This window comes from Leptidea sinapis, chromosome 32 (genome assembly GCF_905404315.1).
Source record: "Leptidea sinapis chromosome 32, ilLepSina1.1, whole genome shotgun sequence".
NCBI classification, from domain to species: Eukaryota; Metazoa; Arthropoda; class Insecta; order Lepidoptera; family Pieridae; genus Leptidea; species Leptidea sinapis.
The window spans coordinates 7040200-7056920 of record NC_066296.1 but is presented as its reverse complement, the minus strand read 5'-3'; the positions used below and the strand labels follow the sequence as shown (position 1 = coordinate 7056920).

The 16721-nt window shown below is 37.2% G+C and overlaps 2 protein-coding genes across 2 annotated transcripts; both read left to right on the top strand.

Moving 5' to 3' along the window:
- The first annotated feature begins 840 nt into the window (after positions 1–840).
- Positions 841–3206, top strand: LOC126974500 (60S ribosomal protein L26). The gene is made up of 4 exons (XM_050822016.1): positions 841–975; positions 1188–1369; positions 1860–2000; positions 3038–3206. Exons 2-4 carry the CDS (start codon positions 1202–1204, stop codon positions 3173–3175), a joined length of 447 nt encoding a protein of 148 aa, XP_050677973.1. The 5' UTR covers positions 841–975; positions 1188–1201; the 3' UTR covers positions 3176–3206.
- Positions 3207–13450: 10244 nt separating this feature from the next.
- On the top strand, positions 13451–16624 carry LOC126974421 (zinc finger BED domain-containing protein 4-like). The gene is made up of 2 exons (XM_050821910.1): positions 13451–14248; positions 14815–16624. Exons 1-2 carry the CDS (start codon positions 14029–14031, stop codon positions 16518–16520), a joined length of 1926 nt encoding a protein of 641 aa, XP_050677867.1. The 5' UTR covers positions 13451–14028; the 3' UTR covers positions 16521–16624.
- The last annotated feature ends 97 nt before the right edge of the window (positions 16625–16721 follow it).

The window sequence follows — 16721 nt, the reverse complement described above, 5'->3', positions numbered from 1 at the left end:
CCTAACTTGTGGCGTGTCGTGCGAAGGTGGAATTCTGCGGCAGGAATCAGGTTAAACAGCTCTTCGGAACACTCCTCCTGATATATGTGGTAGGCGAGGTCTCTCCGCAACGCCAAGTGATCCAGCCGTTCACAGAGCACTGGGTACCCGACAATTCTAGCAGCTCTGCGTTGCACGCGGTCAAATGGATCGAGCTGATACTGGAGTGCACGAGACCAGAGATGACAGCAATACAGCGCTAGAATGTGGGCCGGCTTGAAGTATTGCCGTTCGAAGCCAATTTGGCTTTGCCCTCCAGATGGCCACGGAATTGGCAATCGCTCGAGATTTCGAGACCCAGTATTCCAATATTAGGCGAGGTATGGGAAGTGTTGTCGAAGAGCGACAAATGGGGTTTTTTTTAGTGGTAAACGCGCAAACTTGAGTCTTCTGGGGGTTAAATTGGACAAGGTTCAATTTACCCCATTCCACGACCTTCTCAAGAGAGGACTCGATAGAAGACACAAGTTTCTCCTGGCACTGGTTGATGATTTCCTGAGAGAGACCTGCATGGCCCGTGTATACGGCATCACCTGTGCTGTTGTAGCAATAGTAATAGCAATGTATGTACAAAATCTTGAAGTTATAGAACATCAAATAAAATAACGCTAAAAAACGCAACACACAACAGAAAAGGACTGTTCAACTACTATATTGTAATCTGCCAACCCTAACCTTTCTAATAACCACTGTATTAATCTGACTAAAGGACAAACATTCATCGTCATATAATAAATAAAAATAATATGACAGTATTATAATAATATTTAAATGTAATTTATTTTTATTTTTCATAATAAATGTTGTCTATCTACGGCTTACGTTTTCCTAGCTACTTTAATTTTCTTTTTAAATATGGCTACACTAAATCTTGTTCTAATGTCAAATTTTGTTTGTCAATTCTTTTTGACTTCATTGTTAGCCGTGTCGATTCGGGTTGGTATTTAATCTTCGAAAATCTTTGCAAGTTTGAAATTCTGTGAAGCTAAAAGCTTTTAATTTAGTTGAACTATGTATAAATATAGTATTCCAAAGTTTATTTTCGTAAATAAAATGTTTAATGAACAAATAAACATTGGCCAGTTGTCCCTTTCGGACATGCAATCGGTAACCTATAGTGTAATACAACGTGCTATTTTGGATTTCAGCGAAGAGAGCCAGTATGAAGTTTAATAAACTGGTAACGTCCTCGAGAAGGAAAAACAGGAAGAGGCATTTCAGCGCCCCTTCCCACATCAGACGAGTGCTCATGTCCTCACCTCTCTCAAAAGAACTCAGACAAAAGTTTAACGTTAAATCTATGCCTATCCGCAAAGACGACGAAGTGCAGGTGAATATCTTCTCAATATATTTATTTTTATCACTTGTTCGTGTTAAAATATCCTTGGCAAAATACTATGATGATAAAAACCATTCTTAGACCACAAATGTTTGCCATCACTCGAGAGGCGATATAAAGGTTTTCTTTATGTTACTTTGAGAGTATTGGCTAATTTGTGCCATGGTGTATTAATGGCTCTGATTATTTTGCCTCCTCATGCACTCATTAACCAACAACACTCCTAATATTTGGTATTTACAACATAACCCTCATATCCAAATTGAAATATTGCTTAACATTTCCAATTATTTTCTAAATATAGCTTTGAAGGAATGTGGTTGAAAATCTTTCAAAACTAAGGACAGTTTTAAACAATTTAGAATTTTTTTGCTGTTAATATTTTTATGTAACTGCTCCCTTCTTATTTTCTACAAAAAGTCAGAAATATGGTTGAATATATCTGTAGATAATTTAAAAATAGTTCAACATCCTGTGACAGGTTGTACGAGGACACTACAAGGGCCAACAGGTTGGCAAAGTAGTTCAAGTGTACAGGAAGAAGTTTGTTGTCTACATTGAGAGAATCCAGCGAGAGAAAGCTAATGGAGCCAGCGCATATGTTGGAATTCACCCCTCAAAGGTTTGTATTATATACACTCTTACAGAATATGGTTCAAAGTATCTTTACGGTAAATACATATAATATAATAATGATCTTAAGTAGTACTTACAAATATGAAATAAATGTCCTTCATATGACATATTTTTTATGAACACAATGTGATTCAAGTAGCATATAATTCAATCTCATGTTTCAAATCTTTTTTGTTTAACACTTAAATTACCTCGGAGCAATTCTAATAGAAAACTAATTAAAAATACCAGTTATTATCTTCAGTCTGAGTACTACATATAATATTATACAAGCTGGAATATTAAAAGATTGTTTTTTTCTTCAGTAGAGGTTAAGGTTTCACTTAAATTTTTAAGTCTGATATCAAAATGCCTATTGGCATAGGCTTTCTCCAATGTTGACCAGTAGTTTCAGCCCAAACAAACAAACAATATAGCAATTAATTAAGGAGTAATAAGTCTACAATACAAATATTGTATATGCACTGTGTATTGTGTAAACTACAAGTTACACATTTATGTAGTAATTTAGTTATTTTACCAGTGGGAAGCTCATTTGCACATTTCTGCCTTGAAGTAGTAATGTGGAATGACTGTTTTGATCTGAAGGGTGCCATAGCTAGTGAAATTACTGTGCAAATTAGACTTTAACATCTTATGTCGCAAAAAATTCTGAGTGGCACTGCATTGTAATGGACAGATTGTATCAATTACCATCAGCTAAATGTCTTGCCCGTCTCGTTCCTTATTGTCATAAAAAAAATAGTATTTGTTTTGGAAAACACTAAAAGATTTAGTGATTTTTTTACATTATTACTATCCTATGGAGACCACAAATAACTGCCCATCTAGGACTTCAAACATGTTACAAATGATGATATATTTTTACTTAGACTTTATCATATGGCATACATTATGAAAATATTAGTATGACATAGATTCAGTCACTGCTGAGACACTTCCATGGCTCTGATACCGAATATTATTATCTTCTAAGCAAAAATGAATTCAAATACATTTAGTAATTGTTTCTCCCTCTTACAGTGTGTAATTGTAAAGCTAAAAATGAACAAGGACCGTAAAGCTATCTTAGATCGCAGAGCAAAGGGCCGTCTTGCAGCCTTCCAAAAGGACAAAGGCAAATACACAGAGGAGACAGCAACTGCTATGGAAGCATCGTAAATTTAGATTTAAGATTAAAATGTTAAAAGAATTGAATTGTTTTATTTTTTATCTCATTAGAATTAAATAGTTGTATGTCAAATTTGAACACCACCATAATTCACATAAAATAAATAGTAAGAGATAATAAAGGTGTCACATTTTACAAACAACCTGAAAGTTTTTGGACTGCCCATTTGTTAAACAATTATTTAAAAAAATATATATATTTGAGATTAATATAGAAATAGGGTAGATGGTATTTTTAGTTTACTGATTGTCATTTGTTTACATTTTTTCACGTTTTGAAAATTCTGTGGCAATAGGTACCTACTAATGCCACAATCGATCAACATTAAAACTTCAGATGTTCTAGCAAACCATCACCCAATAAATACAATAATTATTTGAAATTGTAACAGCCCTATTGAACAAGGTTAGGTACATACAACCATAGACAAATTAACATCTAATGAAGAAAGCAAATCTATTGATAATGTAACCTATTTTTATTGACAAGTCGTAAACAGTTCGCCGTGCTTGGCATTAGCTCCTTAGTATTTTGTTTAGTAACTAACGCACACATTGATAAAATTAGTCCCGCATTATCGGCTGTCAGGTGGTAATACGCTAGTATATTGTAAGTCTTAGATTTACAATAATTGCTTTTTTTATAACTTAGTTCATGGGCTACCTAATAATTATTACCTAAATAATCATATGTAATTTCGAATTTGACGATTAGATACCAACCAATATATTTTTCAAAGGCTTAGGTATGTACTAGTGTAAAATTAAAATAATTTGCAATACGGCATTCTAGCTTTCTAATTATTATTTTATACGCTGCAAACTTTTACTGAAAGACTATCATCTACTCCACTGACCTCATCCTGTAATGTACAATACATCTTACCTACCTAACTGGGGAAAATTTCTATCCGCGGTACTTCAAGGTCTATAATGTAACGTTGGTACTTTATGTTATCTAAACTACAAAATACCCCGTTGAGCAATTTGCGACATGCTAGGTATACAGGTGTCCCAAAGTTATGGGACATGAAGGGAAAGTACCTTAAATTTCGAAGATAGGCTATTTTACTGAAAGAAGACTTAATGTTATTTTTAAAAGTTAGTAACTCTGCATTCAAAGATTTTCTTAAAATTACTTGCCTCGTCTGGGAATCGAACCGAATTAAATGTAAGAAAAAAAACACCCCTACTCTTATGATGCCAATCGAAAGAATGGCCAAAAACTAATAACTCTTCTTAAGTAACATAGTATTTTAAAAGGAAGTAGTCGATTAAGTGGGTATTTTTTTGTAAATTAATTAATTAAATGCTCTAAATGTGATCATTTCACCTCTTGTCTTACCCAAATCGCCAATCTTTTAATGAGTCCGCTGCCTTTTGATTTTTTTATCATTTTATGGTGAATACTCGGTATGATATGGCACAATTCTGTTTGTAACTCGCCCACGTTCTCCTATCGTTTTTTGTATAGCATATCTTTCACGTATCCCCAAAAGAAGAAATCTAATGGTGTAAGGTCCGGGGATCTGGCCGGCCATCTAATCGGTCCATTCGTACCAATCCAAGTAGGAAAACATTCATTTTACGTTGTTCCTTTCTTTTAAAATACTATGTTACTTAAGAAGAGTTATTAGTTTTTGGCCATTCTTTCGATTGGCATTATAATAATAAATTTATTTACTTCAGGCAGCATTGTTAGTATTAACTTATTCTAGGATTAGTAATATTACAAAGATTTATTATTATTATAAAAGTAGGGGTGTTTTTTTTACATTTCAGTCGGTTCGATTCCCAGACGAGGTTAGTAATTTTTAGAAAATATTTGAATGCAGAAGTACTAACTTTTAAAAATAACATAGTCTTCTTTCAGTAAAATAGCCTATCTTCGATATTTAAGGTACTTTCCCTTCATGTCCCATAACTTTGGGACACCCTGTATATCGACCTCGATATCCTAAACAACGCACTCTGCGTGTAAAGCCGCTGCAGTCCCTCTATTTCTTTGTAAACGCAACACTTGTGAGGATGACGGACCACACCGTCAGTCGATTAACCACAGCTGTTGTGTTTCAGCGCCCAATGTTTTTATTTACCCCTGATCCTTCTTACCTTTTGAAAAGGAGAAAACATGTTATTATTAAGACAACTAGTGTAAAACCACTTTTGCAAAGCGACAGTTTACGAAACAATCAGAACATGTTTATAACCTTATTAATGAAAAACTCAAGATCGCTTAAGAAAGTGGAATGTAGACGAAGTTTAACCACTTGGTTGAAATCTATGAATTATGTGGAATGGAAGAGCTATTTAACTACACGGAGTAAATTTTAGCTATACCTTCTTGATAGTACAATAAGTAGTGTTTTACGAAAAGTAACAATGAGTGTGTCATTGCTACACCGCACACATGCTCACACACAGACATCCTGTTTGTATAATATTATTGTTTTGTTACATTATATTTTTAGACTTAATTGGTGATCCCTAGTTTTTGGAACTGTTAATTTTAATAATTGATATGGATGAGCGTGGCCTTCTGGCACAGGTGTTCCTCACTTAATAGAAGGTCACATCCACTATTATGTACCATTTTTGTGTTACTGAAATAAATATTTTTACATTTTCTTTTTCAATTTGTTAACCGAATAGGCTGGAATTCTAAAAGTCGTGGTCGTGATTTCGCTACCGTTGTAGGAGATATGCTCTCCTGCTGGGCAGCGGTGATCAATTACCAGCACTAAGCCTACTTCGTGCTGTTCATGCAAAAATAACATGAAGGGTAAGTTTTTATTGATGAAGTAGATACCTAAAGAAATATTACAATGATCAACTGAACGAACTAGTGTTGAGTGAAACTTAGAAAGAGTCAAGAGAACTCAGCTAAATGTTATTTTAGGGAACAACCTTGCCGAGGGCAACTTGAATGTCACTCAATAAATTAGTAGGTAGGTACCAGAGCACAGAGCCATATGAAATAAGTGGTCTTACAATGACTGTGTACAGCCAAAGAGCCGTGCTGGGCTTTTGGCCAACAAGACGACTACAACTACTTAAGGCAAATTGTGCCTTTTGCATAATACCGCCCACTTGACTTTTCCAGGTAAGTTTCTGTTCTAAAGTGATCCCAGATATTTTACCATATCGAAAAAAACCTACGACTAGGTAAGTTTTTGTTTGTATTGTCCATTCTTTCTCGTATATAATTTCATAGCTTTGACATTATCACGCCTAATATATTACTAATAAAATAATTCGTTACATGAAAAAGCAATAAACAGCTACTGTTGGCACAAAGGTTTTTCATCTAAGACTGCTGCAGTTTAAGTTGATAAACCTATGTGAATGCTATGCCAAGATTACCTTAAATGGTGGCAAATGGTATATACCACTCATTTTCACTTCCAACTTTGTCCCCATTACTTCTGGTGTTCCCCAAGGATCTCATCTTGGCCCTTTATTATTCAATATTTTCATCAACGATATAGACAATATATTTCGGAATACAAGCTCTCTTCTATACGCTGATGATAATAAAATATTTACACAAATTAAGATATTTGCCCTGTACTTTCCCCGGGGCAAAAAAGAATAGGGGAGTCCCAGGCCCATGGGTGTCGTAAGAGGCGACTAAGGGCTTTTTAGAAGTGGGAGAGTACACAGCACAATCGGGCCAGACTCGTCCGGGTTAATTACCACACTCGCACAGAATACCGGCCTTGATCCAACTTAAACGCCGTCCACCACCACCTTGAGACGGCGAAGCCGGCCTTGTGTTTCCTTACGGAAACGCAGATATCTCGACCTAGCGATACGTCATATTTAACGTACCCCGGGTACAAAATTGAGCACAATTTTTTGCCTCATGCCGGGGTATGTGTGTACGTTAGGGAGGATATCTGCTGTCGCCGTCTCGGCAATTTTGAGGGTAGGGCCCTGTCCACTCTCTGGCTCCGCGTAGATTTAGAGGACCGCGTCCGCATCTATGCGTGTGTCTACAGGTCCCATAGTGGTAACGCAGAAACCGATCATCTCATGGGCTGCGTTCAAGCGGCAATTGACGACGTGCTTGCACAGATCCCCTCCGCTGAAATCGTAGTCTTGGGTGATTTCAACGGGCACAATGCCGAATGGCTTGGATCACGTACCACGGCTACGCAGGGCGATCTGTGCATAATTTTGCATTGGCGTACGGTCTGTCCCAATTGGTTGAGTCGCCAACGCGGCTCCCGGATGTGGATAGCCACATGCCGTCCTTATAAGATCTTCTGCTGACTTCACATCCCGATGGTTACCAGGTCATTGTCGACGCCCCTCTCGGAACGTCCGACCATTGCCTGGTCAGGAGTGTAGTGCCTATCCGACGCCCACGTCGCAGACCATCAGCGACCCGCCGCGTTTGGCACTACAAGTCGATAGATTGGGATAGGATGCGTTCCTTTTTTGCATCCTACCCTTGGAGCAGGGTTTGTTTCCCTTCGGGTGATCCTAGTACCTGCGCCGTTGCAGTAGCCGATGTGATACTACAGGGCATGGATATTTTTATACCAAGCTCTGTAGTACCGATCGGTGGCAGATCACAGCCCTGGTTCGATGCGTTAGTTAAAGCAGCATCTGACTGCAAAAAACAGGCGTATCGAACTTGGGTTGCGGCGCTGGGCACAAAGGATCCGAACTGCATAGTTCTTAAGAGGAAATACAACCGTGGCTCCAGATTTTTCACCCTTGCAAAGTCAAAACACGTCGTCAAAATCGGCGAGCAGCTTTCCAGTTACCCGACCGGAACACGCAAGTTCTGGTCGTTGTCGAAAGCTGCTCTTGGTAACTTCAGCCAGCCGTCCATGCCGCCGTTGCACATGAGGAATGATACCCTGGCCCATACGGCAAAAGAGAAAGCCGATCACCTGTGCGCTCTTTTTGCCTCCAACTCGACTCTTGACGACAACGGAAAAACACCGGCGACCATCCCGCGGTGTGCTCTATGCATGAAGTACAGTTCAGACAGAAAACTGTTAGGCGAGCTCTGTTTTCGTTGGACGTCAGGAAGTCGAGTGGGCAGGATGGCATTTCTCCAATCGTGCTTAGAACGTGTGCCCCTGAGTTGACGCCGGTGCTAAAGCGTTTATTCCCGCACTCTTATTCCAAAGGCGTAGTCATGGAAGTCAGCCCTTGTCCATCCGATCCAAAAAAAAGGAGACAGTTCGGATCCGGCAAACTATAGGCCTATTGCTATTACCTCCCTGCTCTCCAAAATCATGGAGAGCATAATTAGCCGTCAGCTCTTGGTATACCCACTGGTCACCAGTTGATCAACGACCGACAATACGGCTTTCACCATGGTCGGTCGGCAGGTGATCTTCTGGTATACCTAACACATAGATGGGCTGCGGCTATTGAAAGCAAGGGGGAAGGCCTGGCAGTTAGCCTGGATATAGCGAAGGCCTTTGATCGTGTATGGCACAAGGCGCTCCTCTCTAAACTTCCATCATTTGGGCTTCCCGAGAGCTTGTGCAAGTGGACCTCCAGCTTCCTCACTGGGCGCAGCATACAGGTCGTTATCGACGGACATTGCTCGAACCCGAAGCCCGTGAATGCTGGAGTGCCCCAAGGCTGTGTGCTATCTCCTACGCTGTTTCTTCTGCATATCAATGATATGTTGGACACCTCCAACATTAATTGCTATGCAGATAACAGCACTGGTGATGCCGTATACACGCGCCATGCACGTCTCTCTCGGGAAATCGTCGACCAGTGCCGGGAGAAACTTGTGTCTTCTATCGAGTCCTCTCTTGAGAAGGTCGCGGAATGGGGTAAATTGAACCTTGTCCAATTTTTACCCCAGAAGATTCAAGTTTGCGCGTTTACCACTAAAAAAACCCCATTTGTCGCATCACCGCTCTTCGACAACACTTCCCTAAAAGCCTCGCCTAGTATCGGAATACTGGGTCTTGAAATCTCGAGCGATTGCCAATTCCGTGGCCACCTGGAGGGCAAAGCCAAACTGGCTTCAAAGCAACTGGGCGTCATTAATAGAGCACGGCAATACTTCAAGCCGGCCCACATTCTAGCGCTGTACAAAGCGCAGGTCCGGCCACACATGGAGTATTGCTGTCACCTCTGGTCTGGCGCACCACAGTATCTGCTCGATCCATTTGACCGCGTGCAACGCAGAGCACCTCGAATTATCGGGGACCCAGTACTCTGTGAACGGCTGGATCACTTGGCGTTGCGTAGAGACGTCTTCTACCGCATTTATCACGTGGAGTGTTCCGAAGAGCTGTTTTACCTAATTCCTGCCGCCGAATTCCACCTTCGCACGACACGCCACAAGTTAGGATATCATCCTCACCATCTGGATGTGTGGCGGTCCTCCACTGTGCGATTTACAAGGAGCTTTCTTCCACGTACTACAAAGCTGTGGAATGAACTTCCTTGTGCGGTGTTTCCGGGACGATACGACATGGGTACCTTCAAAAAAAGCGCGTACACCTTCCTTAAAGGCCGGCAACGCTCCTGTGATTCCTCTGGTGTTGCAAGAGAGTGTGGGCGGCGGTGATCACTTAACAACAGGTGACCCGTACGCTCGTTTGTCCTCCTATTCAATAAAAAAAAACAGATGATAGCATCCTCCTCCAGACTGACTTGAATAACCTTGGTAATTACTGCGTAAAAAATGGTTTCACTATAAATATTGAAAAATGTTGTGCCATAAGTTTTTCAAGAAAATCTAATCCAATACTGTATAATTATCAGATATATGACACAAAATTAAAAAGAGTTCAAGAGGTTAGAGATTTGTGGGTAATTCTGGATAGTGAATTCACATTTAGAACCCACTATGATCGTATCATTAATAAATCATATAAAATGCTTGGTTTCATTTTAAGACAGGGAAGTGAGTTTAAAAAATCGCATACATATTTAATTTTATACAACGCTTTTGTCAGGTCACATCTTGAGTATGCGTCAGTTGTTTGGAACCCCTGCTATAATATTCATATAAACTGCTTGGAACGTATTCAAAATAAATTCATTAAGCATTTAGAATTCCCACAACATTTAGATCCCACGTTTAATTTTCTCTCCAACGATTTAAGTTCTTTGAAAGACCGTTGAACCCAGAGACATAATATTTTTATATAAATTATTATATGATATAGCTGATTCTCCATATCTTTTAAGTTATATAGGATAACACTGCAGAAGGCCTACATCCCGATGTAGATATTGCCTATGCGAGAACAGTACATGGAAAGAACAGGTTTATAATTCGGGCATATAGCTGTTATAATATATACAGTCATATTGACATATTTCATGAAAAGTTAAATGTTTTCAGATCATTGGTTTGTGATAATTTAAATAATTACTGATTTTTTTTAACCCCATTCTTATATTTTTTTTCTGAATACTTAACTCATTTGTAACTACATAATTCATTATAGTATTGTATAATAGGCGTGTATAGTATTGTGTAACTTATATAGCTTGTAATTAGTTGTTAATTTGTATTACTTTTGTTTTGTGGTTTTTATCTTACCGTTGCTTACCTTTTAACTACAAGTTTCGTATAAATTGTTGGAAACTTCACTGGTAAAATTGTAAGTTTTAAGGTTTGTTAATATTTAAGTATCATAATACTGTTTCTTTCCTATATATAAATAAATAAATAAATTTTAGCATATTTTTTTTTTATGGAATAGGAGGACAAACGAGCGTACGGGTCACCTGGTGTTAAGTGATCACCGCCGCCCACACTCCTGCAACACCAGAGGAATCACAAGAGCGTTGCCGGCCTTTAAGGAAGGTGTACGCGCTTTTCTTGAAGGTACCCATGTCGTATCGTCCCGGAAACACCGCACAAGGAAGCTCATTCCACAGCTTCGTGGTACGAGGAAGAAAGCTCCTTGAAAACCGCACTGTGGAGGACCGCCACACATCCAGATGGTGGGGATGATATCGTAACTTGTGGCGTGTCGTGCGAAGGTGAAATTATTAGCATTCGTGATTCATTTAAAAACATATAGGTTATTTGGCTTAACAGGAATTCGTAAACGATAACAGAGATGTCATAAATCTTGATGACTCTTGAGTAAAGTTTAGTTTGCCACTATTCAAAATGGCGGCCACCATTCAAGATGGCGGTGTAAGGATACTTGTATTAGGGGTTACAAAATGAAACCACTTATGCCTTAAATTAGATATTATTTATTTTAAAATTGCGTCTAGGTAATCTGTGGACATTCTGTTACAATAATATATTTTTGTATAAAACGCTAAAATGATTTACATCTATTGAACCGGATGCCAGCCACTCGTAAAATACCACAAAATGCACGCTCACATTTACAACTAATTCTTACGTCAAATTATTAAAAGCTAATAGATCCGTATGTTTAGGTACTTACTAGCTAATTCCCACATAGCGCTCGAAACGAGCTCGTTGCAACAGTACTCAGTAAAACAGAGACACTACTAACAGTATGTAATAAACATTGTGCTTCTTGATCATTGTACCGAGGTCATGAGGACTAATGTGTGAAGTATGGAGTAGATTACTCTTTACTAAACTAGCTGACCGTCGACAGAAGTTTTTAGATTAAAATAAGAAAAAAATATACGCATATTTAACTTTGTATAAAAAAAGTTTCTAAGATTTGTCAATATTTCAGGCAAATGTAATAAATCTAACTGGACCAAACAAACTCTTACATAATTTATGTGGCCGAAATCGGTCCTGCCGTTGTCAAATGATTGGTCTACCTTAGTTAGACTGACCTGACCAATGACATTATACAATAGATATGTCATATCCACACAGAACAAAACAATTCAGTGTTTATCACACAAAGAAATAGGGTACCAACCACCTTATGCAGCACAAGTGCCAATAACATATGTGTTAACCTCTATTTTGAGCAATGCAAAATTGAGGTTGACGGTTAATCTCAATTTCGAGCTATGCAAAATGTAGTTTGACAGTTAACCTCTATTTTGGGCAATGCAAAATTGAGGTTCACTGTTAACCTCTATTTTGAGAATTACAAAATTGAGGCTGATAGTGAGCCTCTACTTTAAGCAATGCACGCTCACTAACAAAATGTGATATACAAATCGCGAGTGTAAGACGTAGCTTGTTACGCACACTAAAGTTATTACTTTATGTTTTATTAACCTGGCCTGTTTTCATCGGTTGTCTAGCAGCAAAAGGCTCCATCTAGACATATAAATTATCTGACCTTCACATTTATAGCAGGGGTGTGGTTAACAATAACCATTTATTTAACTTTCATGATTAAATATGACCTTAATAATTTAACGTATGTATGGAACTTGTAAAAACCTTATCGGCTATTGTGAGTTTGAGTCATCAGCAATCTGGTAATTGTTAAAAATTATATCTAGCTATATTTAAACATTAAACCTCTGACCAGGTTTCGAATATTTTGACAATAATGTTCCAAAAAGAACACAGCATCAACCCTCAGCAGACGCGTCGTTCTATTGGATGGAGAGGTCCACCTGGCTATAACAACATTTGGTCCAGTTAATGATAATTTCCCGACACCACACAGTCCTTCAAAAATTTGTATATAATTTTGTACTTATATACAATCTAAAACTAATCGAAATACTATCTCAGTATATTTTAGAATTTATGAAATAACTCTTATTCTAACAATAACTATTGCTTAACGTTCAAGTCTTACAAACACCGTTATTTCACTGTTTTTATGGGTAAAATAGAGTGAGACATGTCATTTTTTAAATAGCCACTAAGATTTAACTTAGTAGAAATCTTGTCGTTTAATCTAATAAAATCGAGTGTTATTTGCTAATAGATTAGACTACGTACCACTGGATGTTACAAGGCAAACATTTGAAGCCTTTATACATATAATATGTTACAGTCAGAAACTCTTGAAATTCTTGTTAATAAGTGGTATCACCACTTCTCACTTCAATAATGCTGTCCCATTCATTATACATTTTGATCATTAGACTTGCAAACCGATGCCAAACAATGCAATCCATAACTTCCAGTCTGTTGGCCAGCTAACTGTTATCCCGACATAATAAATACATACTTGTATAATTACTATAAGACAGACTTTGCAACATTCTATAATACCAATAGTTATTTACACAATATGTAAACATCACTACGATAAATCACCGCCATGTTAAATATAAAACAAAAATCTCTAAAAATATAAAATCTATATTAATTTCGTGCGACGAGTTCAATATAATACGAAACAGGGATGTTGCGAACATTCGCATCTGCATCCGCAAATGCGGAACATCCGCATTGTTTTGGACATCTGCATCTGCTTCCGCATCCGCATTAATCAATGCGAATGTTCATGCGGATGCGAATATTATACAAGTAGCGACAAGAAAGAAATTGGGCGGGGCCGGTGATTGACGCGTGCCGGTCGCACGTGACAATAACCAATGGGAGCGAAGAAATTAGTGACAAGATTCGACACGTTTGTTTGTTTTCGCTAGTGCATCATTTGTTTGTTCCTTTCCTTGCAAGTGGAAGTGAATAAATACGTGTTTGTTTGCGTTGTGAAGTGAAAGTGAACTACTTATCGTATCATAAAGATAAATAGGTATTTTTAATGTTATTGTGATACAGTGTGTAAATAAGAAGAGTTTACAAGAAAACTTTATATTATTTAAGACTAATATCCATAAGATCACAGGGTAACTTCTATTATATTACGCCGGTAATACGTTTTATTGTAGGAAAAAATATCGTTTTATGACGAAATTCGTTATTTTTCCAGTGTGATTCCCGTTATTGATAGTTTATCTATCTAACTATTTAGTCAACAATGTCACCACCGACCAAAAGTAATGTATGGGATTATTTTGAACCAAATAAAGAAGACCAGGATAAAGCTGATTGTAAAATATGCAAAAAAAGCTACTCTCGCAAGGGCCGCACCACGTCGTCTTTAAAAAACCATCTTAAGTCGATGCACTCAGAAGAATTTTCTACATTTGAGAACATTAGTAAAGAAAAAAAATTACAACAGATGAAATCTGACGCAAGTAAGTTTCATAATTAATAGTTTTAATTAATTAATATTTACTTGAGGCATTGTTTGGTTAGTTTAATAAAAGAATAGTTTTAGTTGTGGTTTATTGGCTAAGTTTCCACTCAATATTATAGTTATTTGCTGTCATATAAAACGTCAGTTGTAAAAAGACTAATATATGTAATTCATTTATCTACTTTTTTATTGTTTCAAAATAAAACAACCTGTACATAAATGTATATTTTTAATATGATATTAAAATATGAATAGTGAATTACTTAACTCAAAAACTATTCGGCTGATTGCAAAAATTTTATCACTATCAAAAAGTGTACCTTTTCTTTTTAGTGTAGTTTAGCTTCACGCTATATTTAATGTTAATGCCAGAAAACATTAGGGATCCTTCCTTCTTATAAATATTTATAAGGAATAAACTCCTTTTATTTTTATTTTTTGCAATATAAGTTGGACATTTGATAGAAAGGTTTTCTGGTGTTTTAAAATGTCCTCACTTTTTAATTACTTTTAAGTAAATAGTTTTTTACAACGAAAATTTTTATTTATTTGTGTATTTTTCAGATAAAGTTACCACTCCTCTGCAAGAATCAAAGAAACAACTTTCATTAGAGGAAATGGTTCTAAAAGAAAAGAAGTGGGACGTCAATAACTTGAATTCTAAAAAAATTGATAAACTCATTGGAGAAATGATTGCACTTCAAAATTTGCCGTTTAATTTTGTTGAAGGGCTAGGTTTTCGTAGACTGATGCAAGAATTAGCACCAAGATATAACTTTAGGGGACGCAATTTTTTTACAGATTTTGTATGCAAGGAATTATATAGCAAAGTGGCTCAAAAAGTTAAAGGATTAATCGAAAATTTTGATAACATGTCGTTTACGTCTGACATTTGGTCGGATCCTAGCTCAAACGCTTCTTTGCTTAGCCTGACTTGCCATGGAATTGCAGAAAACTTTGATAGATCATCGATAATATTGAAATGTGAGACATTTGACGGCCGTCACACTGGTGACATAGTTGCTGAAAAATTCAGTAACATGCTTTCTGAATGGAACATTAAAAAACAACAACTGCATTGCCTAATCAGAGATGAAGGGTCTAATATGAAACGAGCCGCGCGATTAGCAGCATTAAATGATATAGACTGTACTGTTCACAAGATACAACTGGCTATCCGTAGTTGTTTAGGTTCTCAAGAAAACATAAAAATACTAAAACAAAAATGTAAGAGAATTACGACCCATTTCAATCACTCTACCATTGCCCAGAAACAACTGCAATCAATTCAGGACAGACTGAATCAACCGCACCTGAAAGTGTTTCAAGATTGTGTAACACGATGGAACAGTACATTCTACATGTTCGAGCGTTTTTCAAAGATAAAGGATGCTCTGAGCCTTTACATGAATGATAATGAAATTGACCCTATTCTACCAGAAGAATGGAAAATGATTGAAAGTTTCATTCAATTACTGGGACCTTTTGAGGAAGCAACACGGGAACTGAGCAGCTCTTCTGCTCTTATTTCATCTGTGATACCGATAATACAAATGCTTGAAAAAAAAGTTGATGACTATTTATATTTAACAAGATCGCAAGAGTTTGATCCGATTCGTCAGGCTGTAACGACTTTGAAAAACGAACTTTCTACAAAGTTTTCTAGCTTGGGAGAAAACAATTTATATACCATCGCTACCTACTTAGATCCTCGCTATAAGCACAAATTTTTCACACCGGTGACTGAAGAAAAGATTAAAGATGACATTTTAAAAATGATAAATATTGAGAATGACAATTTTGAATCAGTTAATACCAATGCCAAAAGGGCTAAAATAACTGATTGCATGGAAAATGAAACAGAACAACTAGGACCAGGGACTTCAGGTTTCAACAAAAAGCCATGCTTAAAAAACGACCTGGCTATGATGTTAGATTCGTCGAGTGAAGACGAAAGTCAAGATGAGCCAGAAAATAGTAGCGTTGAAGCTGTATTAAAAAAAGAGTTACTTGCTTACCGTACTAAAAAAAGAATAAATGTGAGTGAAAATCCTTTAAACTGGTGGAGTGTACATCGAGGGGAATTCAAGGTATTATCGCCGATAGTACGAAGATTTTTATCTGCTCCACCGGGCAGTGTTCCTAGCGAACAACTATTTAGTAGCGCGGGATTAATTTACGAACCTCTGCGTAACAGACTAGAACCAGAAAAGGCGGCAATACTACTCTTCATCAAGTATAATGCTCCTATTTTTAAATTCAACTACTGATATAAAAAACAGAAGGTGTTCAGTTACATTATACATGACTTATATTTTTAACATAAAAATAAGTACTTAATTATGTTTGATTACAATAAAAATGTTAATAATTACGTTGTCATTGTTTTAATTCTTCATGGATAGACTTTATTTACATAATATCTTATACATCCGCATCCGCATCTGCATCCGCGGATGTGAGCCTGCTAA